General features: G+C 36.3%; 1 protein-coding gene across 1 annotated transcript; it reads left to right on the plus strand.

Annotated features, from left to right (window-relative positions):
* On the plus strand, positions 1-20,776 carry LOC131593352 (G-type lectin S-receptor-like serine/threonine-protein kinase At4g27290). Its single transcript, XM_058865830.1, has 8 exons — positions 1-1,743; positions 1,934-1,972; positions 6,767-6,847; positions 18,726-18,871; positions 18,954-19,164; positions 19,260-19,497; positions 19,868-20,018; positions 20,348-20,776. The coding sequence occupies exons 1-8, from the start codon at positions 471-473 to the stop codon at positions 20,645-20,647; spliced, it is 2,439 nt and encodes an 812-aa protein (XP_058721813.1). The 5' UTR covers positions 1-470; the 3' UTR covers positions 20,648-20,776.
* Positions 20,777-23,813: the final 3,037 nt, after the last annotated feature.

Below are 23,813 nucleotides of genomic sequence, written 5' to 3' on the forward strand. Positions count from 1 at the left end.
TCTAAGTGGTGGTCATTTTAGTAGTAAGTACTGGTCAAATTTGCTGCAAGTAGGAAAGCTCTAATGAAGGTAGCCCGAATTTGCCACAAGCAAGTGGGCTAGGGTCAAACCGAAATTAAAGTGGAATTTACAAGAGATAAAATTAAAGGGATATTACAAAGCAGTAAATTGGGAAAACTCACACAAACAGTGGAGAGGTGCTAATGCTAATTGTCAATTTACCTCCTAAAATTTTCAACATTCATACTTTTTTTTCCTCTCTCTCCCTTTTCTTTCCACCGTTCATCTTTTGGTCAACATAGCAAGCTTTAAGCTGAGTAGACTATATTATACACCACTGACTTGTTGGTTTTGTTTAGAATTTGCATCAATTTCTACGCACAAGGGAAGACTTGGCCGACTATGCCGTGTCAATTGAATTCGGTATTTGATAAAATGAAAAATGATCAGGACAAACCCTCACAAACACAATGGAGAACATCCATAAGGTGTTATTGGTAATGCTAATCTTCTTTTGCTCCACCATACCCGCTTTCTCTAATCAGAACACTCTCGCTCCAAATCAGTTTATCCGACATCATGAAACACTTGTTTCTGCAGCTGGAACCTTTGAAGCAGGATTTTTCAATTTTGGAGATCCACAACGCCAATACTTTGGTATATGGTACAAGAGCATATCACCTAGGACTATTGTGTGGGTTGCCAATAGAGAGACCCCTGTACAAAACTCAACAGGATTGCTGAAACTCAATGATCAGGGAAATCTTGTTATTCTTGATGACTCGAAAGGCGTTGTTTGGTCCTCCAATTCATCAAGAATTGTAGTGAAACCAGCTGCAGTGCAGTTTTTGGATTCAGGAAACCTTGTTGTGAAAGATGCAAACAGCACTGTGAACTTTTTTTGGGAAAGTTTTGATTATCCCGGTAACACTTTCCTTGCTGGAATGAAGCTGAAAAGTAATTTAGAAACTGGTCCATATAAATATCTCACATCTTGGAGAAGCTCTGAAGATCCTGCTGAAGGTGAATGCTCACATAGGATAGATACGCATGGTTTTCCTCAACTGGTTACTGCAAAGGGAGCAACATTTCTATATAGAGCAGGGTCATGGAATGGATTTCTTTTCACTGGTATTTCTTGGCAAAGATTGTCTAGAATCTTGAATTACTCGGTAGTGTTCACCGACAAAGAATTCTCTTATCAGTATGAAACTATGAACAGTTCAATTATTACTATAATGGTGTTAGATCCTTCCGGAAATTCACAGCGTCTTCTTTGGTCCAATAAGTCACAAGTTTGGGAGGATATAGCTAATCGTCCTGCAGACCTGTGTGATAATTATGCCTTGTGTGGTATCAACTCTAACTGCAATATTAATGACTTTCCAATATGTGAATGCCTGGAAGGTTTCATGCCAAAATTTCAAACGAAGTGGGACTCATCAAACTGGTCTGACGGGTGTGTAAGGAAAACACATTTAAACTGTCTCCGCGGAGATGGATTTTTGAAGTACACAAGCATGAAGTTGCCAGATACGTCATCGTCGTGGTTTGACAAGAGCACGAGCCTTGAGAAATGCAAGACTGTGTGTTTGAAAAATTGTTCTTGCACTGCATATGCAAATTTGGATATCAGATATGGTGGTAGTGGCTGCTTACTTTGGTTTGACAACATTGTCGACATGAGAGTTCATCCAGACCAAGGGCAAGACATTTACATAAGACTCGCATCTTCAGAATTTGGTATTTTCATTTCCTATTTCATCTTTTGCATTATCAGTTAGACATATAGCATAAATGTTTAGGTATTTGGCTTTATATTATAAAGCACTGTTTAAAACTTAAAAATATGTGAAACCTATACGTTTTCTTTACACTTTTTTTAGTAAGCTCGCATACCTAATCTTTAATTGATATTTACTTCAACCCCTAGATCATAAAAAGAATACGAGGAACTTGAAGCGTGCTGGGTGTTGAATGCAGTATAGGGCAAGCAACAAAAGAAAGATTTGGAAATATTGATCCGGGAATTATCGTCCTCAGAGATGGAGATGCCATTCAATAGTTTCTACGGTTTCGAGCTTGGGTTTGAATGAGCAAAAAGTAAACAAAGATATAAACAGGAAAAGAATAAACACATTCTTAGAAGAGAAATAACTTATCAGAAATGTAAATATATTCACTCTTCACAAACATACACTTACCAACCCGTTATACTCAACCTACGATACTCATCTATGTCATCACGTATCTCTCACATAAGCGTCCATCTCTGGAGCACAAACGAGATCATCTCACAACTAAGGTTATCTCTAACGCGAAGTCACGAGAACATTCGTGTTCTCGCTTCGGCGATCTCTCGCGCGCCGCTCAAACACGAAAGCATTAAGTACAGATACCCACAGTGAATGCTAGCTCTAAATCTATCTCTAGAGTTCAGAACCAACAGATAATTATCCTAGATAAAGATTCAAGAAGTTTATCTCTAAAGCAACTCAAATCCCTAGCATAGAGCAAAAATCCAGGATAACAATCAACACAGATTTGTAAAGAAAGTTAAATATAACTTTATAATCGGTAAATCGGTAAATATACATAAGATTCAAGTAAATATACAAACAAAACCCAACACAAAAGAAATACACAAAGAAGAGAAGAGATAAACCAAACATCTCGCGGGTTGTCAGCTCCGATTGATGAGAAATCCACCTCTGATCTTCCAAGTGCATGACCCGGTGTTGTTTTCTAAGCTAATCCTAATCTAAGAATGAAAATGATGGAGTTGGGACTAAAACTTTCCCAAAACCATAACCTAGAAATGTACAAATGAAGAGAATATAAACACAAATCTGCACAGGTCCGCTCAGCGGACCCCCTCCGCTCAGCGGCCTTCACTTATTCCCCAAAATATCTACAACAGTATACGTAGCTCCGCTGAGCGGGCTACCTCCGCTGAGCGGACCCAAAAATGCTTCAAATCTCTGTCAAGCTCCGCTTGAACTCCGCTCAGCGGACCTTCTGCTACAAAACTTCCTTATTCAGATCCAAAATTGCGCAATCGGAGCCGTGCCTTCGACACTTTATTCCTCGAGGCTCCAATAAGCATGAATACCTATAAAAACAAAGAAAAAAACTATTAAACGGTATAAAAGTATATGAAAACTAAATAATGTGAATATATACACAAAAGTGGGGATTTTATTACAAAAACGGAATGAATCGAATCGATAAGTGCCACAATTATATACTCAAAATAACAACATTTTGGCACTTATCAAACTCTCCCCAACTTAAAACTTTGTTTGTCCTCAAACAATGTCAAATAAATCAAAGAATTAAAAGTAATAAACCAAAGAATTGTGAATCAACAAGTTTTGAAAAACAAAAACAAATGTATGGCTCAACACAAAAACGTATAAACAAAGTAAATACTTACCACTATACTACAACGACAACATGTAAACGAAACGAATCCTAAGTACAAAAAGCATACAAAACATTCTAACACAATACATGCTCACATCATGAATCACACCTAGCAAAAATTCATCAATGGATGAACACACAAAGGTGAAGGACTTTTAACACTCATCCAACAATCTTGCAAACAAAAGATTAAATTATGCATTCATCTAAAAATCACATTGAAGATACAAAAGCAAGAATCACAAGGACTTTTCAAGGTTGTAATGTGGCTTGGTTAACAAACAAGGGATATGTCCTAAGGCTAATCGAAACAAAAACTTACCTAAACCTAAGGGAGTGATCAATCCACAAAGTTCTGAGCAACAAAATCTCGATTAAACTTCTTCCTTAAACACAAGTTTCTCAAACCAATCACAATACTTATTAGCACAATTATTAGCTTCTCTTTTCTTTTTGTTTTTCAAAACTTTTTCATTTTTTTTCTTTCTTTTTCTTTTCTTTTCTTTTCACATTTTTTTTCTTTTCTTTTCAATTTCATAGAAACAACCAAATAAGTAGCAACCATTTCTCTCCCCAACTTGAATTCAACCACACCATCATGTGAATACTCCCTACTTTCTAAGGCAAGGTAAAAATTCATAACAAAAATCATGGTTGAGGGTTCAAGAAAATAAAGAATCAATCATCCATGCAAAAATGAGAACTAAACACTCAAAGATAAGCATTTAGCAAAAACAACATGGACATTGACAAAAAGGCTCAAAAGGGTTAGCAAATGATCACACACTCACAAGGTGAATTGACTATTTGGTTTTGGTAGTTGTGCTCAAAATGAAACAAAATGCCTTGATCCTTTTCATGATTTCATAAAATCAACATAAACAAAAGATTAAGCATAATAAAATCCAGTTAAAACAAAGATTGTGGCCTCCAGCATATATGAATAATGGAAAGCTTCCTCACATTTATGGTTTGGGAACTAAAGTGATTCAATCAACAAGCAAGTAATGCAAAAGAATGAATGGTATGGTAATTGTACAAATGAAAAGTTTCCTAAACATGCTATGCTATAGAAAGCGATAAATGAGTACCTTGAATGATACAACTTCAAAAACAATATCCTACCATACATCCGCAAGTTGAAACACTCAAGCTTTGGAAAATCACCTCAAAAATCTTCGAATTACCGGACAAAATTTGAATCCAAACGACCAACAAAAGAATTAGAAAAACAAGACTATTATATACTACTAATTAGCCTTGGTGAAAGTGGGAAAAATGAGTGAACCAAGTGGAATGGAAGCCCCACTGGTACAGAGCAGAAAAACAAAATTCTGGTATGCTCGCTTAGCGGACTCTGCTCCGCTTAGCGGACATAGCAGAACACAGAAAAATCAGAACTGCACTAGCTGTTCTAATCACTCACCACTTCACCTAAATACCTCATAAACAGAAATGTAAACAATATTTACAACCGTTGGGGTGCCTCCCAAGAAGCGCTTGTTTTACGTCGTTAGCTCGACGCCTTTATTGTTTCGGTGTTTGGAAAGTAGCCTCCTCTCGTCATGCCATGGTGACATCTCACCGCACAAGCCTAAAGAAATTTTCCTAACCAACCACTCAACAAATGTTACTGGTACAAATATATACAATGATTAAACGAACATAAAGGAAAACACAAGTATACAAATATGTACATGAACAAACACATATATACAAACATGAAACACTTATAACTATTAACATACACAAAGAGAAAGTTGGTGAATGTTGGATGCACGAGTTGAAAAGTGAAGATTTGTAAGTAAAGAGCTAATCCGGGATCAACATGTTTCACCAACATTCACCAACAAAAGTATACTTGTATGTAACATATACAAGTAAAACTATATGGTGAACATAAACAAGTAAACATGTACAAGTAAGTATATATACAAGTGAAACTATACAATATATACGATATATGCAAAGCTCAAAACCACGAAAACTACTGCGATGCAATCACAACCATCCCCGGCAACGGCGCCATTTTGTTGATTGCAGTATAGGGCAAGCAACAAAAGAAAGATTTGGAAATATTGATCCGGGAATTATCGTCCTCAGAGATGGAGATGCCATTCAATAGTTTCTACGGTTTCGAGCTTGGGTTTGAATGAGCAAAAAGTAAACAAAGATATAAACAGGAAAAGAATAAACACATTCTTAGAAGAGAAATAACTTATCAGAAATGTAAATATATTCACTCTTCACAAACATACACTTACCAACCCGTTATACTCAACCTACGATACTCATCTATGTCATCACGTATCTCTCACATAAGCGTCCATCTCTGGAGCACAAACGAGATCATCTCACAACTAAGGTTATCTCTAACGCGAAGTCACGAGAACATTCGTATTCTCGCTTCGGCGATCTCTCGCGCGCCGCTCAAACACGAAAGCATTAAGTACAGATACCCACAGTGAATGCTAGCTCTAAATCTATCTCTAGAGTTCAGAACCAACAGATAATTATCCTAGATAAAGATTCAAGAAGTTTATCTCTAAAGCAACTCAAATCCCTAGCATAGAGCAAAAATCCAGGATAACAATCAACACAGATTTGTAAAGAAAGTTAAATATAACTTTATAATCGGTAAATCGGTAAATATACATAAGATTCAAGTAAATATACAAACAAAACCCAACACAAAAGAAATACACAAAGAAGAGAAGAGATAAACCAAACATCTCGCGGGTTGTCAGCTCCGATTGATGAGAAATCCACCTCTGATCTTCCAAGTGCATGACCCGGTGTTGTTTTCTAAGCTAATCCTAATCTAAGAATGAAAATGATGGAGTTGGGACTAAAACTTTCCCAAAACCATAACCTAGAAATGTACAAATGAAGAGAATATAAACACAAATCTGCACAGGTCCGCTCAGCGGACCCCCTCCGCTCAGCGGCCTTCACTTATTCCCCAAAATATCTACAACAGTATACGTAGCTCCGCTGAGCGGGCTACCTCCGCTGAGCGGACCCAAAAATGCTTCAAATCTCTGTCAAGCTCCGCTTGAACTCCGCTCAGCGGACCTTCTGCTACAAAACTTCCTTATTCAGATCCAAAATTGCGCAATCGGAGCCGTGCCTTCGACACTTTATTCCTCGAGGCTCCAATAAGCATGAATACCTATAAAAACAAAGAAAAAAACTATTAAACGGTATAAAAGTATATGAAAACTAAATAATGTGAATATATACACAAAAGTGGGGATTTTATTACAAAAACGGAATGAATCGAATCGATAAGTGCCACAATTATATACTCAAAATAACAACATTTTGGCACTTATCACTGGGACTCTTGCAGGAGTTATTGCATTCATTATAGGACTAACCATTATTGTATTGGTCACATCAGCATATAAAAAGAAGCTTGGTAAGCCAGGTTGTTAGTTACCAATTTGTAGTAAATATCTTAGGTAATTTTTGGTAACTTTCAAGTCCTTTTGTGGTTAATAAGTAGTCTTTTATTATCATTTGGTATATATTTATTCTTATATTTATATTATTGTTGAATAGTTCTTATCTTTGCAATCTATGTTGGATTTTGTAGTTTTTTTTAGATAATTGGAAGCTTGGACCGTGGAAAAAGGACTTTGAAGATGTTCCAAGACCAAAGCCAAAGATTGCTGAAAAGAGGTAGCGCGCTAAGCGAGGTTGAGCCCGCTAAGCGCGGTTTTGAAGAAAAGAAGGAAGTTCTGGCAGAGAGTTCCGCGCTAAGCGAGGTCTGGAGCCCGCTTAGCGCGGTTGGGCGGTTTAAGCAATTTTTGATGGCGCGCTTAGCGGGCTACACCGCGCTAAGCGCGGCCTGCGAAACTTTGTTTATTTGATTAGGGGCCAAATCACTTTGAGATGTATGTAGAGATATTTTAGAGAGAAACAAGAGCATAATACACTGTAGCAAACATAGAGTTGAAGATTGGAAGCCTTGATCGTCGATTAATCGCCTTTGATGCTTGTTGATCTTCATCCTTTCCTTCTTGTGCAAGCTACCATTCTCATGGATAGCTAAATCCCTTTTGTATCAAGATAAGATGTAATCTTCCTAGCCTTTTGTATGTTTTTCTTGTGAATATAGGTGTATGAACAAGTGATGATCAATATAGATGGTTTAGTTTGTTTATTAAAGCTTTTTCTTTGGTATAAATGTTTGAGACATCAATGTTTGTATCTAGACCTAACTCATCATCTTTCAAACTATAAGTTGCAGACATGGATTTAGAGTTTGATGTTTACTAAGTATCGGTTTTAAAACGTTATTTGTATTGTTTAAACGGTGGAGAAATCGTCGGTTAAACAATACGGTAAATCTAGCTATATCGTTGCGGACACGGACGATATAGGTGTCGATACGTAATTATATTGATCGTTAGCAAGTTCATAAGCATATATTTATAAGGAAACATACAAACTTAGGTCGATGAAATCGAATCTTGATGCATTTTCTTTAACTTAGAACCTTCATTAATTTACTCTTTGCTACTAAAGTGATTGAATGACCTTTTGCAAACCTAAAACTAAAGTAACATTAACTCAAGACAAAATAGGCTATAGAATTGCGGTGATATCGCAATAATCCCTGTGGATACGATATAAACGAAAAGTACACCACAATACTCTTTCAACAAAATGGCGCCGTTGTCGGGGATTGTTGTTTAGATATTGCAAGCATTGCAATAGTTTGTTTTGTATTGAGTCTTATAATTAATATCTTGTTTCTAAATTTATTTTCCTTGTGTTTGTTAATTTGCGTGGTTAGTTTTTCAGATTACAGTTTATGCGAGGACGTATACCTGCAGATCAACTCCTTTTTGATCCTGAGATTGAGAGGACTGCTCGTAGAGAGAATAGCAAAACTCGTAGGAGGAGACAACTAGCTAGGGAAAGAAGACAACAACAAGAAGCATCTTCTTCTTCAGCTCCGGTTGAAAATTTGGTTGAGGAAGAAATGGCTGCGGATCCTCCAGCTCGAGGGCCATGTGTTAACAGCCCTCGTCTCAATGCACAATTTGCTCGTGATCAGGCCAATGGAAGAAACTCCGAAATGAAGACGGGGTTACTTCAATTATTATACCAAAATCCGTTCACAGGGGCAGATCACGAGGATCCATTTACTCATCTAACAAAGTTCTACGAGATCGCCGGAACAATTGGTGCTCCGGAAGACCAAGAAGAACAGGTGTTCAGGAGACTCTTTCCTCATTCCTTAATTGGAAAATCTAAGGAATGGTACCTTGATCAACCAAATAATGTCATGACAAATTGGAACGAGTTAGAAGAGAAGTTCTTGGATCGGTTCTTTCCTCACAATAGGTTCATGGAAGCGAAAACTTCTATTGCGGTGTTCTCTCAAGGTTCGAATGAATCTCTCAATGAAGCATGGGAGAGGTTCAAGTCCATGGTTAGAAAATGCAAAGGTCATGGGTTTGATGAATTGTCTCAAATCCATATCTTTAGGAATGGACTCCAACCTCAACCAAAAACTCTTTTAGATGCTACCGCGGGTGGTTCGTTGATGTCAAAAACAGCTGCTGAAGCAATTGCTATCATTGATAGGACGGCTTTGAATGATCATCAAGGGCAACACAACCGTAGTGCATCGCAAAGAAAACCAGGAGTTCTTGAATTGAATACTAGTGATGCAATACTTGCTCAAAACAAGTTATTGACACAACAAGTAGAATTGCTCACTCAACAAATGTCAAAACTCCCTCAACAAATCAAAGAGATAAATGGGAGCCCTTCTAAAAATCAACATGTGATGTGTTGTGAATTGTGTAGGGGTGACCATCAAACAGGTTTTTGTCCTCCACCGGGTGAAGAGGTGAATTATGTGTCTAATCCTAATCAAGGATATGGTGGGAGACAACAACAACCTTACAACAATAACCAAGGTTACCAACAAAGAGGTAATCAAGGTTATCAACAAGGATGAAGGCCGGATGCGGGCCCATCGAATCGTCAAAATCCTTATCAAGGTGGTTACAATCAACAACCTCAACAAACAAAGCTTTCAATCGAGGACACTCTTAGCCAATTCATGCAATTGCAAATTGCAAGCCAAAAGAGTACGGATGCCGCAATAAAGAACCTTGAAACTCAAGTCGGGCAATTGTCAAAGCAACTTGCCGATCAAAACAAAGGTCCTTTTCCGGCTACTACACAAGAAAATCCTCGTGAGCATTGTAAGTCAATTCTAACTCGTAGCGGTAGAAATATTGATATGGGTGTAGGAGAGATAGTTGAGGAGGAAATTGTTGAGAGTGAAAAAGATAGGGTGATTGAAGTAGAAAAAAATGTTGAGGGTGATTTAGTTGAAAATGAGAAAGAGAAAGAATTAGTGGAAAAAGAAACTCTTGAGAAAGTTGTAGAAAAAGAGAGAAAAAAATTGAGTGTGAGTGAGAAGGGAAAGAAGAAGGTGGATGATTCTATACAAGTGAAGAAATTACCTTACCCTCCCGGTCCGTCAAAGAAAGAAGATGCAAAGCACTATGCTCGATTCTTGGACATCTTTAGCAAGTTGCAAATCAATGTTCCTTTTTCCGAGGCATTAGAGCAAATGCCGATGTATGCAAAATTCATCAAAGACATCATCACTAAGAAGAGAAGATTCTTGGATCCGGAGGTAGTAACGGTGAGCTCTTGTTGTAATGCGTTAATTCAACGCACTACTCCGATAAAATCAAATGATCCTGGGCGGGTAACCTTACCGGTGTCTATTGGAAATGTTCACATAGGCAAAGGTTTGGTAGATACCGGTTCTAGCATTAATTTGATCCCATTGTCTATGGTGAGAAGATTAGGAATCAACGATTTGAAGCCGACAAGAATGACGTTATCATTAGCGGATAAATCCACAGCTCATCCTCATGGAGTTGCGGAAGACTTGCTTGTCAAGGTTGACAAATTTTGGTATCCTGTTGATTTTATTGTCATAGACATGGAAGAAGATCCTGAGATTCCATTGATCTTAGGAAGGCCTTTTATGAAGACGGCCCGAATGATGATAGATATTGATGATGGCTTAATGAAATTAAGGTACCAAGATGAAGAATTATGTCTTGATCTCTTTGAAGCCATCAAGCATCCTAGTGATGAGGATGATTGTTTTAGAATCGATGCTACCGAAAGGGCTATTATGAAAGTGGAGAATCAAATGCACTTGTCGAATCCTCTTGAGAAGACTTTAATGGAAGCTCTTGAAGTTCTCACCAAAGATCAAGAGAAGGAAATTGAAGATTGCTTGAGAAATTTAGAGGCTTGTGATGAGATGAATCCATTTGAAACTCAAATTGAAGAGTTGAAGGATGAACCTAAAGTTGAAGAGCAAAAGGTGGAGTTGAATGTGTTACCGTCTCACTTGAAATACGTGTTTCTCGGTGACAATTCTACTAAGCCGGTTATCATTAATAGTGGTTTGTCTAACAAGGAAGAGCATCGATTGAAGGAAGTGTTGACAAAGAATCAAGAAGCAATAGGATGGGTTTTATCCGACTTGAAGGGTATTAGTCCGGCCTATTGTATGCATAAGATTATGTTAGAAGATGATTTTCGACCCGTGGCACAACCCCAAAGGCGATTAAATCCAACCATGAAAGAAGTTGTTAGAAAAGAGGTTGTGAAGTTATTAGAGGCGGGGATGATTTATCCCATCTCCGATAGCGAATGGGTGAGCCCGGTGCATGTGGTTCCTAAGAAGGGTGGATTGACAGTTGTGAGAAATGAGAAGAACGAGTTGATTCCTTCGAGAGCGGTGACCGGGTGGCGTATGTGTATTGATTATAGGAGGTTGAACCAAGCAACAAGAAAAGATCATTTTCCATTACCTTTTATGGATCAAATGTTAGAGAGGTTAGCCGGAAGAAATTTCTATTGTTTCTTGGATGGTTATTCGGGATACAATCAAATATCAGTGAATCCGGCGGACCATGAGAAAACTGCCTTTACATGTCCTTTTGGCGTTTTTGCATACCGAAGAATGCCATTTGGACTATGTAATGCTCCCGCAACATTTCAAAGGTGCATGCAGGCTATCTTCTCAGATTTGATCGAGAAAAGCATCGAGGTGTTCATGGATGATTTTTCTGTGTACGGGTCGTCATTTGACTTGTGCTTGAAAAACCTTGATGTGGTGATGGAAAGATGTATTGAAACAAATTTGGTTCTCAACTGGGAGAAGTGCACTTTCATGGTAACGGATGGGATTGTTCTTGGCCACAAGGTATCTTCAAAGGGGCTTGAGGTCGATCCGGCAAAAATTGAAGTTATTGAAAAGCTTCCCCCTCCGGTGAATGTGAAAGGCATAAGGAGCTTCTTGGGACATGCTGGGTTCCATAGAAGATTCATCAAGGATTTCTCCAAGGTCGCAAAGCCTTTGAGTAATTTGCTCAACAAAGGTATGGAATTTAATTTTGATGAATCATGTCTAAAAGCTTTCCTAGAACTTAAAGCAAATTTGACTACCACACCCATAATTGTCGCTCCTAATTGGTCGCTTGAGTTTGAACTCATGTGCGATGCGAGTGACTATGCGGTTGGTGCGGTCTTAGGCCAAAGGAAGAACAAACAATTCCATGCTATACATTATGCGAGCAAAGTTTTAAATGAGGCACAGGTTAACTATGCCACTACCGAAAAAGAATTGCTCGCAATTGTATTTGCATTGGAAAAGTTTCGCTCTTACCTCATTGGTTCTAAAGTGGTGTGTTATACTGATCATGCCGCAATCAAATATCTTCTCACCAAGCCTGATTCAAAACAGAGGCTTATTCGGTGGATTCTTTTGCTTCAAGAATTTGATCTTGAAGTGAAAGATAAGAAAGGTACAGAAAATTTGATTGCGGATCATTTGTCTCGGTTAGTGAATACCGAGGTGACAAACAATGAAAAAGAAGTGAGGGAAGAATTCCCCGATGAAAATCTGTACATGGTACAAGAAGTTAGACCCTGGTTCGCAGATATGGCTAATCACAAAGCATCTGGCTGGATACCGGAGGATCTAACTTGGAATCAAAGAAAAAAGTTTTTAAACGATGCTAATTTTTATGTTTGGGATGATCCTCACTTGTTTAAGTTGAGTAGTGACAATCTTTTGAGAAGATGTGTCGCGGATGAGGAGACAAAAAGCATTTTGTGGCATTGCCACAAGTCGCCGTATGGTGGTCATTTTAATGGTTTGCGTACGGCCACAAAAGTCCTTCAATCGGGATTTTGGTGGCCTACTTTGTTCAAAGATGCTTACCACCATGTTGCCTCATGCGACAGTTGTCAACGAACTGGTGGAATAGGGAAAAGAGAGGAAATGCCCCTCCAAAGTATTGTAGAAGTAGAAGTATTTGATTGTTGGGGCATTGATTTTGTTGGACCCTTCCCTTCCTCTATGTCAAATGAATACATCTTGGTAGCTATGGATTACGTGTCTAAGTGGGTGGAAGCGATTGCTTCACCCAAAGCGGATGGTAAGACCGTGATAAAATTTTTGAAGAAAAATATATTTTCGCGGTTTGGCACGCCAAGAGTATTAATTAGTGATGGTGGATCTCATTTTTGTAATGCCCCGCTTGAGAAAGTGTTGGAGCAATATGGAGTAAAGCACAAGGTGGCTACTCCATATCATCCACAAACTAATGGGCAAGTTGAGAGGACCAATAGAGAAATTAAGAGAATTCTTGAGAAAACTGTGTCTAGCTCTAGGAAGGATTGGTCGATGAAGCTTGATGAAACCTTGTGGGCATATCGGACCGCTTTCAAAGCACCGATCGGTCTTACACCATTCCAAATGGTGTATGGTAAAAGTTGTCACCTTCCCGTAGAACTAGAACATAAGGCATATTGGGCCTTGAAGCTTTTGAATTTTGACCACAAGTTGTGTGGAGAGAGAAGAACAATCCAATTAAATGAGTTGGAAGAGATGAGATTGCATGCCTATAAGTCTAATTCAATTTACAAGGAAAAGACCAAATTCTATCATGATAGTAAGATTCGAATTAAGGACTTTAAGGTAGGGCAATTAGTTTTACTCTTCAATTCCCGGTTAAGAATTTTTCCGGGAAAGTTGAAGTCTAAATGGTCCAGACCGTTTTTGGTCAAAGAGGTTAGAAGCCATGGGGCTATTGTGATAGAGGACCAAAAATCAAAGCAAGAATGGGTAGTTAATGGTCAGAGGTTGAAGGTTTATCGAGGAAGCGATTTTAATCGTGAAACTTGTGTTTTATCGTTTGGTGATCCTTGATTGCCTTTGACCGTCGAGCTGACCGACGTTAAACAAAGCGCTTATTGGGAGGCACCCCAATTTGTAAATATTCAGCTTGTTTTATGTGTTTTTTACCGTTTATGTTTTTTGCGTTCTGGTCGAGCCAAAATCAGTCTACCGGTAAAGTTACACTTGCTGGTAGAAGAAAAAATTTCTGTGTTCTGTCAAGGGCGCTTAGCGCGCTCTAGCCCGCTTAGCGCGCTTTGGAAATTTTGGAACATTTAGTTCCAGAGATATGCGCGCTTAGCGCGCTTCAGACCCCGCTTAGCGCGGGTGGTTTTTCAAAAAAAAAAAATATTTTTGAAGGTTGGGCCTTTGTTTCTGACCCGGCCCAGCGCGTTTCTGAAAGGAAAATAGGGTTTTGAGGTCTTTGTGCCTCATTTTCCCCATTTTTGCTCTTCTAAGCTTGCTTTCTCTTAGCTTCTCCATTTTAGTCTTTGCTCTTTCTTCATCTTCATCATCACCAAGGTATTATCATCTTCTTCTTCTTACTATTTCTTTTTCTCTTATGCTTGCATTATATATATTAAGGTTTAGATTGAGATTAGGAATAAAAATGATGTGGTTAGGGTTTTGTTTATTGAAAACATAGTATAGATCATGTTCTTGTGCCTTATATTGTGTTTAATCTGAATTTGGGTATTGTTGAAGCTTGGATGAAACCCTGGTTCGCAGGGGATTTTTTCTGCAAATCGCAGAGCCCGCTTAGCGCGGTAGGCGCGCTTAGCGCGGTCTGGGGATTTCAGAAAAATCCCCTCTTCTCCCTGTTTTTGTTTGATGCAGGGGGAGTGATCTTGTGCTTTAATTCTTACTAGGGCTGTTTATTTTTTGTTATGTATTATGTTAACATATTTGTTTTTGTGTTGCTATTTCCTTAATCATTTCAGATGAGACCGAAATTCCTAGGCTCTAAGAAAAGAAAGACCGGAACCGAAGGCGGCAGTTCTTCTCAAGCACCTAGGGCTATTCCGTTTAATCAAAACCGTTTTAAGAGTCATGTCCAAGAGGAGAGGTACAAGAAGTTAGAGGTTAGGACATGGTGGCCAGAGCGAATTGTGAGGATCAATCCTGAGGGAACCTATGGGTGGTGTCATAACACCATTGAGGAGTATGGTTGGCTTAAGCTTTGTGAGCCTGCACCTAAGTTTCATTTGGAGATTGTAAGAGAGTTCTATGCTAATGTCGTTCCAAATGAGGAATTTCCGGTTGAAGGTGTTCCCTTTGAGTTCAAAACTTGGGTGCGTGGTAAGGAAATTGATTTTTCTCGTCAGGCTATCCGTGAGTTTCTTGGAACTCAATTACCTTTTGAGGATGGTGAGCTGTGTGGGTATCATGTGCAATTAGCAAGGGGTAATTTTGATTGGGAGCATCTGAGGGAGGTCTTGTGTTCGAGGGGGCAGTCTTATGATCTTAATCCTTCACAACAGCCCCAGAAATTCTCTAGGAAGTCGTTGTCTACTAATGCTCAGATTCTCATGTCGGTGGTCCTTCATAATTTAAGGCCTAGGAGTCACACTTCCTCTTTGCCTGCTGAGTCTGCTGCACTGGTTGCTCGTATGATTGAGCATGAGTCGATTGATATTACTCGCATTATTGCGAATGAGCTGAAGAGGGTTGCTTTGAGTGGAACTCGGCATGGTGATCGTGCTCCCTGCAAGCTGATTTTTCCTAGTTTGATCATGAATCTGTGCAAGAAAGCAAGAGTGCAGATTCCTTCTGAGGGTCTTGTGTCTATTGACACTTTTATTGATGACATTTTTATTGAGCGTTATTGTTTATCCAGGTTGACTGCTGTTCCTGTTGCTGCTGCTCGCCCTGCTCGCCGCCGTAGTAATCCTGATAAAGAGGAGAACTTGGCATTTCATATGGCGCATCAGAGAGCATTCATGTTTTTGCATGATTCTATGTCTCCGCTGAGGTTGCAGATGATGGAGCCCCATGTGGCTCATCCGTGGAGTTCTCGCCAAGACTTGGTGGATTATGCTGATTGGCCTGAGGTCAGTCCATTTCATGAGGAGGAGGAAGGTGGCGAGGATGAGAATGTGGAAGAAGATCTCCAGGATGAGGATGAGTAGTTCTTTTTGGTTGATGCTTAGTATTTTCATTAGTATTTTTAGTGCTAGTTGTTATTTTATTTTATTTTGACTTAAGTATTGGTATGTTTTGTTCCATCCTTCTAAAGGATGAGGTATTTTGGATCTTAGGCATTGCTATGCCTTTTGGATATTTTGACACCTTTTGATGTTTGTTTTTAATGTATTAAAGTTTTTAGTTTAATTGCTTTATATTTCTATATACTATTGCAATTGTGTTTTAAATTTTTGTTTGTTGTTCTTGTGAAAGTGCTTCCCGGATGAAGCAAGCTTTTACACCCAATTGGGGCGGTGATGATATAATGTGAAATTAGTACGTACAAGGTACATTTTTATCGTTTCTTTAATATACCATGAATTAGATACTTGTAATTGTACAAATTAGATGTCATATTTTCTTTAGCAAATCTAGTTCAATATTGAATCATTTTAGTTCTAAAACTAGTGTGAGGAGCCTTTCCATTGTACATATATATATATATATATTATTTTGTGATTACCAACAATGTGCGTTTAACTCGTGTTTATTATGTTTAATCTTGCGTTTTTATTTTAATTGTGTAAAGCATGAAAGTGATCAAAGCATTTTGTTTCGCATTTCGAGTATAACTTCTCTACCATATATAACCTACCCGGTGAGTGTGTGAGCATTTGATAACCACTTTGAGCCATTTTTGCCAAGATTCAAGCGGTATCAATTCCTTGTCTATATTTGCCGATTTTTTATATGAATCTTGATGATTTTCTTTCAACCTTGAAGAGTACCATTAATTGTGGTTAGGAATGTTTCCTTTTCGCCTTAGAATAGAGAGCATTCGTGATTATGTGGTGGTAATATTCAAGTTGGGGAGAATTTAAAAAAATTATTTTGGTTGTATTGGTAGTGAGAAGTAAATAAGTGATTGCTCAAGAGAAAAAGAAAGAGAAAAAGAAAGAGAAAAAAAAGAAAAAGAAAAAGAAAAAGAAAAAAAAGGGCTTTGTATATAGCTAGTTCCTTAAATTAAGAAGGTGAACTCTTGAGCAATAAAATTGTGTGATCGGTTGATAAGGATGTGTGGATATAATCTTGATTTGAATGCTCTCTTAGGAATTGACCCTTTCGTTTCAATGGCCTTGAGAAATGACACTTCCTTGTTAACCAAGCCAAGATACAACCCTAAAGACTTTGTGATTCTTGCTTTTACGCTTTGTATATAAATGTTGTGTAGATGAATGCATAATTAATTCTGGATGTTGGCGACATTGTTGTGTGAGTGTTAGGTCCTCAATTTTGTCTCTTACTAGAGAAGTGTGTAGGTTGTGATTCAATTTTGAACTTATTTTGTTTTAGGAACTGTTCACATCAAAGGTGTATTTAGTATTAGTATCTCAATCATGGTATTATTTTAGCAAGGGTGAAATGTTACTTGTGTACTTATGGAATTTGAACCACCCAATTGTTTTTGTCTTAGCTTGTGATTTCTTGGTTGTATTTGTTTTGTTTGAGGACAAACAAAGGTTTAAGTTGGGGAGAGTTGTTAGTTACCAATTTGTAGTAAATATCTTAGGTAATTTTTGGTAACTTTCAAGTCCTTTTGTGGTTAATAAGTAGTCTTTTATTATCATTTGGTATATATTTATTCTTATATTTATATTATTGTTGAATAGTTCTTATCTTTGCAATCTATGTTGGATTTTGTAGTTTTTTTTAGATAATTGGAAGCTTGGACCGTGGAAAAAGGACTTTGAAGATGTTCCAAGACCAAAGCCAAAGATTGCTGAAAAGAGGTAGCGCGCTAAGCGAGGTTGAGCCCGCTAAGCGCGGTTTTGAAGAAAAGAAGGAAGTTCTGGCAGAGAGTTCCGCGCTAAGCGAGGTCTGGAGCCCGCTTAGCGCGGTTGGGCGGTTTAAGCAATTTTTGATGGCGCGCTTAGCGGGCTACACCGCGCTAAGCGCGGCCTGCGAAACTTTGTTTGTTTGATTAGGGGCCAAATCACTTTGAGATGTATGTAGAGATATTTTAGAGAGAAACAAGAGCATAATACACTGTAGCAAACATAGAGTTGAAGATTGGAAGCCTTGATCGTCGATTAATCGCCTTTGATGCTTGTTGATCTTCATCCTTTCCTTCTTGTGCAAGCTACCATTCTCATGGATAGCTAAATCCCTTTTGTATCAAGATAAGATGTAATCTTCCTAGCCTTTTGTATGTTTTTCTTGTGAATATAGGTGTATGAACAAGTGATGATCAATATAGATGGTTTAGTTTGTTTATTAAAGCTTTTTCTTTGGTATAAATGTTTGAGACATCAATGTTTGTATCTAGACCTAACTCATCATCTTTCAAACTATAAGTTGCAGACATGGATTTAGAGTTTGATGTTTACTAAGTATCGGTTTTAAAACGTTATTTGTATTGTTTAAACGGTGGAGAAATCGTCGGTTAAACAATACGGTAAATCTAGCTATATCGTTGCGGACACGGACGATATAGGTGTCGATACGTAATTATATTGATCGTTAGCAAGTTCATAAGCATATATTTATAAGGAAACATACAAACTTAGGTCGATGAAATCGAATCTTGATGCATTTTCTTTAACTTAGAACCTTCATTAATTTACTCTTTGCTACTAAAGTGATTGAATGACCTTTTGCAAACCTAAAACTAAAGTAACATTAACTCAAGACAAAATAGGCTATAGAACGACGGTGATATCGCAATAATCCCTGTGGATACGATGTAAACGAAAAGTACACCACAATACTCTTTCAACACAGGTCAAAAAGTTATGATCAGTAAATCTCAAATATTTATGATTTGCTTAAATAGTACTCAAATAGTGTTGCAAAAAGAACTAGTGACAATTTAAAACGAGTTATGAAGTTTGATTGCATTGTTAACTTTAAAGCACTTGAATTTTTACTTCAGGATGCATAAAAGTGTTATTTCACAAGAAGGAAAAGGAAGATGTTGACTCGGCAACAATATTTGACTTTTCGACCATCACTGATGCAACGAATCACTTCTCTAACAGAATCAAGTTAGGAGAAGGTGGTTTTGGACCAGTGTACAAGGTAATGTTTTGGTTACCAAGTTAATTTTTCCTCTTATTTCACCAAGCACTATAAGTACTAAAATTTCCATAAATTTTACTAGGGCATAATGGTAGATGGCCAAGAGATTGCTGTTAAGAGGCTTTCTAAAACATCAGGACAAGGAACTGAGGAGTTCAAAAATGAAGTATTGTTGATGGCAACACTTCAACACCGTAATCTTGTAAAACTTCTTGGTTGTTCTATACAACAAGATGAAAAGTTATTGATCTACGAATTCATGCCCAACAGAAGCCTGGATTGCTTTATTTTTGGTTTGAACTTCCACACCAACCAAATTTATTGCTCTCAGTTTTACTCTTGCTGTAATGTAGTTCTCATGCTAACTTACGAATGTCTCATTTGTTAGATGCTACACGAAGTAAATTACTAGATTGGAGAAAGTGCTTGGAAATTATTGATGGGATTGCTCGGGGGCTGCTGTATCTCCATCAGGATTCTACGCTAAGAATCATACATAGAGATCTCAAAACCAGCAATATTCTTCTTGATATTGATATGATCCCAAAGATTTCAGATTTCGGTTTAGCGAGATCATTTATGGGAGACCAAGCTGAGGCTAATACAAATAGAGTGATGGGAACATAGTAAGTTCAACTTATATTTATTTCAATTTAAGGCTTAAATAACTCTTGAGTCTTTATAATATACATTGATCTCAGTTTTAGTTTCTATGAAATTTTTGTCATTTTGAATTCCTAAGACATGGGAAAGATATTTTTCTGTTCTCATTATTTTAATTTTAGTCTTTGGAAATTTTTGCTTACATTAGAATAAGTAAACGTCCATATTTGTTGTAGTTTTTATAATAGATATATACTATACATGAACTATGTTCAATATTGACAAATATTATTTTTCAAACATGAATACTCAAAACCTATTTAAACCTTCAGTTCCACTATGTCCTAACCTCTTTTAATATATTTTCCCCCAACTTCATTGTGTTACTTGCAGTGGATATATGCCTCCCGAATATGCAGTGCGTGGATCCTTCTCAATAAAATCTGATGTTTTTAGCTTTGGAGTCGTCGTACTTGAGATAATTAGCGGTAAGAAGAATAGCGGATTTGATGACCCTCGACATCATCTAAACCTTCTTGGGCATGTAAGTTTTAAGTGTATATGTTTCTCTATCTTATGAGTTGTGAACACTAATATTTATAGCTGCTTTCCTTTTCTCTTTCGTATCGATAAATCTGTTGGAATGTAAGAAAATTCAAAATGATTACTAATTCACATCTCGAGGAATTGTTGAAACTTGAAAGTAATTCCATGCATACCTACACAAAAATAAATAAATTTCTATAAAAAAAGTAAATCACTTATATTGGAGAACTTCAATTATTATAATTTAAGTAAATCACTTACCTTACATCAACTGAAAATTAAGTAGGGATTCAGCTTACTCTTGCTGTAACTTTGATGTCATTTTAGGCATGGAGACTATGGATTGAAGAAAGGCCACATGAGTTCGTAGCTGATATATTATATGATGCGGATATATGTTCAGAAATAATAAGATTTATTCATGTCGGTCTATTGTGTGTACAACAGCTACCCGAAAATAGGCCTAACATGTCATCGGTAGTTTTTATGTTAAAGGGTGAAAAGCTACTCCCCAAACCAAGTGAACCCGGATTCTATGCAGGAAAAGATAATACAAATAACACAGGATCTTCTTCAAAGGGTTGTTCAATAAACGAAGCTTCGATGTCATTGTTAGAGGGCCGATAGAATGCCACTGTGTTACTGGCTTACTCAAATTTGAATATGTGCTTAGATTATTATTTCTATTTAAAAATGTCTTTTTCCAGCTTATGGAATGTGATTATATGGAACCATGACAGTTGCAGCAACATGACTTTTTTTTATATGTTAATTGCTGTCTGAAGGTTTGTTTATCTGAAAAAGTTATGCATAATGAAAGAGTTTTTGAGGTTTCCAGAATGTCTATCATCTTGTTTTCTCTATCAAAATAACAAACTTAATTAGCACAAGTTATGTTCGTTACAGTGGCAAAACTTTTTTTAGAAAAATATATATTACACTCTTGGTCTACTCTTGCGAACTACCGCCGGTCATTCATGATATACGTAAACCACCCGATTTATACGTGAATTTGATCAAAAAAAGAGAATACCCATGCGTATCGCATGTATGAAATACAATAGAGTCGTGACTGAACTTTATTTATTCTAAAGAAAAAGGAAAATATCAATAAAATCCACAAAGAACGAAAACATAGTAGTCGCAACCAAGAGCGGGTTCGGGAGTTGGTTATAAGGGAAGGGTAATAGCACCTCTTAAACGGGAACCTAAGTACGAATATCATTCAAATACTTGGAAAATAGAGGGGATAAGTACGTCCTAACCATTCCTTTTTCTACCAAATCATTTTTTTGTGAAAATGGTGAGACGAATCAAGTGAGGGGTCCTTAGTGGAATCAAAGCATTCAAACGGAAAGTTAAGTACGACTATCATCCAAATGCTTTAAAGAATAAAGGGGATAAATACGTCCAAAAAATTCTTATTCATTGATTAAAGACCGAACTAAATTCGATTATTTAATGTGTTTTGAGAAGTATTGATTATGAAAAGATTTTGAAAGAGAGACTTGGTTTAGACCAAGGGTTTGTTGAATTGAATTGAAAATTGGCTCAATTTTGAAAAAGATTTTGAGTGGCGATGAGATGATCGGTTTTATTCGTGAAGTGAAAGGATGCGAAAGCGATCGACTTATTAGTTTTGGAAAACACCATTGATGTTAATCAAGGTTTTCAAAATAGAAAGACCTATGTTTATTTTGTTTTTGAAAATAGCTTGATGTTGATCAAACGTTTTTATTTTTGAAAAAAAGGTTGATTTTAGTTGTCGCATTATTCAATTGTTGAAGTTAAATTAAATTAAGATAGGGAAATATTCAAAACAAAATATAGTATATAGCATTGTTGCATACTTTTTTTAAAATTTATCAGTCTCAACCGTGAGAATTTCAAAAATATCAGAATAATAAATGATAAAATTTATCAGAATACTAATATTTGATAAGAATAAGATCATCATTAATTATGCAAATACACAACTTTTAAAGAAAGAGTATGCAACAATGGAATATCCTATATAGCACATGAATGAGATAACCAAAGAAACATGATGATTTAATAGATTTTAGAATTTAGATCATCAAAGAAACATGACTCTAATTTGAAAGATAGATTTAGTAAAAAAAAAAATTATTCTAAAGTGCTTTCATTGATAATTAAGGTTAAAGTTTTCTACCCATCCACAAAAAAAAAGGTTAAGGTTTTCTAACACTAAAAAAAACTCATTACACATTGTAAATTCCAAACACTAATTAAGGTGTGTCTTTTATTTTTACTGATTGGAGTGACACAACATATATAGTCTCTTAAATAAAACAACAACAATTATTTTGTCCACCTGGAATCCAACATTGTCCACCTTTTTGAAATCCCTTTTTTAAACATTCTGTGCGACAATCTAAATTTGAACTACAAGTATTTATGCAACATGCTTCTGGTAGTTCATATCTTCCATAAGGACAATCTAGTTTTGCTGGAGTATCCAAACTAGTAACAGATCCTAAAACAACAAAAAAAAATTATTATACACAAAAAATTGCTTCTTCATTTTTTCAAAATATTTGCCCAATATTAATGTATTATTATCATGTAAGTCTAAGGTTACAAATAAAAAAAAAATCAAATTTAAACTAATATATTGTTTTATAAAATAAACTAAAAGAGGAATAGAACTAGTTTTTTTCTTTACCTGGAATTAAAATCAAAGTAATGCATAAAACACCAAAGAGATAAGAAGATTGATAGTTTTGAGAAGTCATTTTGTTGGATTTCACTTTATATTTTCTTGTGGGTTACAAGAATAAAATCATTCCTATTATATAGACTAAATAATTTGATTAAGGAAATAGACATTAATATCATTTATTTTTATTAAACTTCATTAAAAATCAGTAGTCCAATGTTTGAAAATTTGTTATATTATAAGACTTTTTGTAAAGATATACATGTTATAAATATTTGTATAGAGGTATTAATCAATAAAAAATACAATAAAAATTATGTCAGTCATTATATTATAATTAATAGTAATATTATAATATTAATATTAACATTAATTAATATTAATATTATAATATTAACATTAAAATTTAATTTGATATATATATATATATATATATAATTTATATTTAAAATTTTTAGTTTGACTGTGAGAATATTTTATATAAAATCAAATATTAAAACTTGGGTCACCATATTTCTTCTTAACAGGTACAACTGTCAAAATAGACCCGGTCCATAAGCCCTACAATTTAGCACGGGCCGGACCGTAAAATACCTTAAAAAATATGACTCTCTCTTTTCAGGCCAGTTCGTCGTGCCTATGTTTTTTATGGGCTGGGCCTGGCCAAGCAGGCTTCGGGCAGACCCAATACAAAAAATTTTGGTTTGGACAAAAAAGATTGAGATAAAATATGACTTCATAAATGTGTTTTCAAGTGATAAATAAAAGTTAAAGAGGATGAAATTAATTAATATTAATATTATAATACTAAATTAAAGTAACATAAGTTTTATTTAGAAAAAGTTTCTACAAAATTTTTAAAAAATATTATTTTTGCATGAATTAATTTTAATTATTATTGTTATACATGAATTTTTCTTATGAAATTTAGCAATATTTTCTAGAAGGTTTACAAGTTGATAGTGTTCGGACCATGTCACCAATCAGATTAAAGTTTTCCTCATATTCTATAGTCGGACGACTACTTGAAGCATGCGTATTGCTAGTCTTGCACGTTCATCGGCAGTTTTTCACTATTAGACGTCCAAACCCAATAATTTTTAATGAAACTCC

This window comes from Vicia villosa, linkage group LG3, assembly GCF_029867415.1.
Source record: "Vicia villosa cultivar HV-30 ecotype Madison, WI linkage group LG3, Vvil1.0, whole genome shotgun sequence".
Classification (NCBI taxonomy): Eukaryota; Viridiplantae; Streptophyta; class Magnoliopsida; order Fabales; family Fabaceae; genus Vicia; species Vicia villosa.

Bases quoted from the DNA above. Each gene is read 5' to 3' on its own strand.
- LOC131593352 (XM_058865830.1), top strand. From the start codon at position 471: ATGGAGAACATCCATAAGGTGTTATTGGTAATGCTAATCTTCTTTTGC. The intron at 1,744-1,933 runs GTATTTTCATTT...TTCAACCCCTAG, and splicing joins ACTCGCATCTTCAGAATTTG to ATCATAAAAAGAATACGAGG. The intron at 19,165-19,259 runs GTTTGAACTTCC...CTCATTTGTTAG, and splicing joins CCTGGATTGCTTTATTTTTG to ATGCTACACGAAGTAAATTA.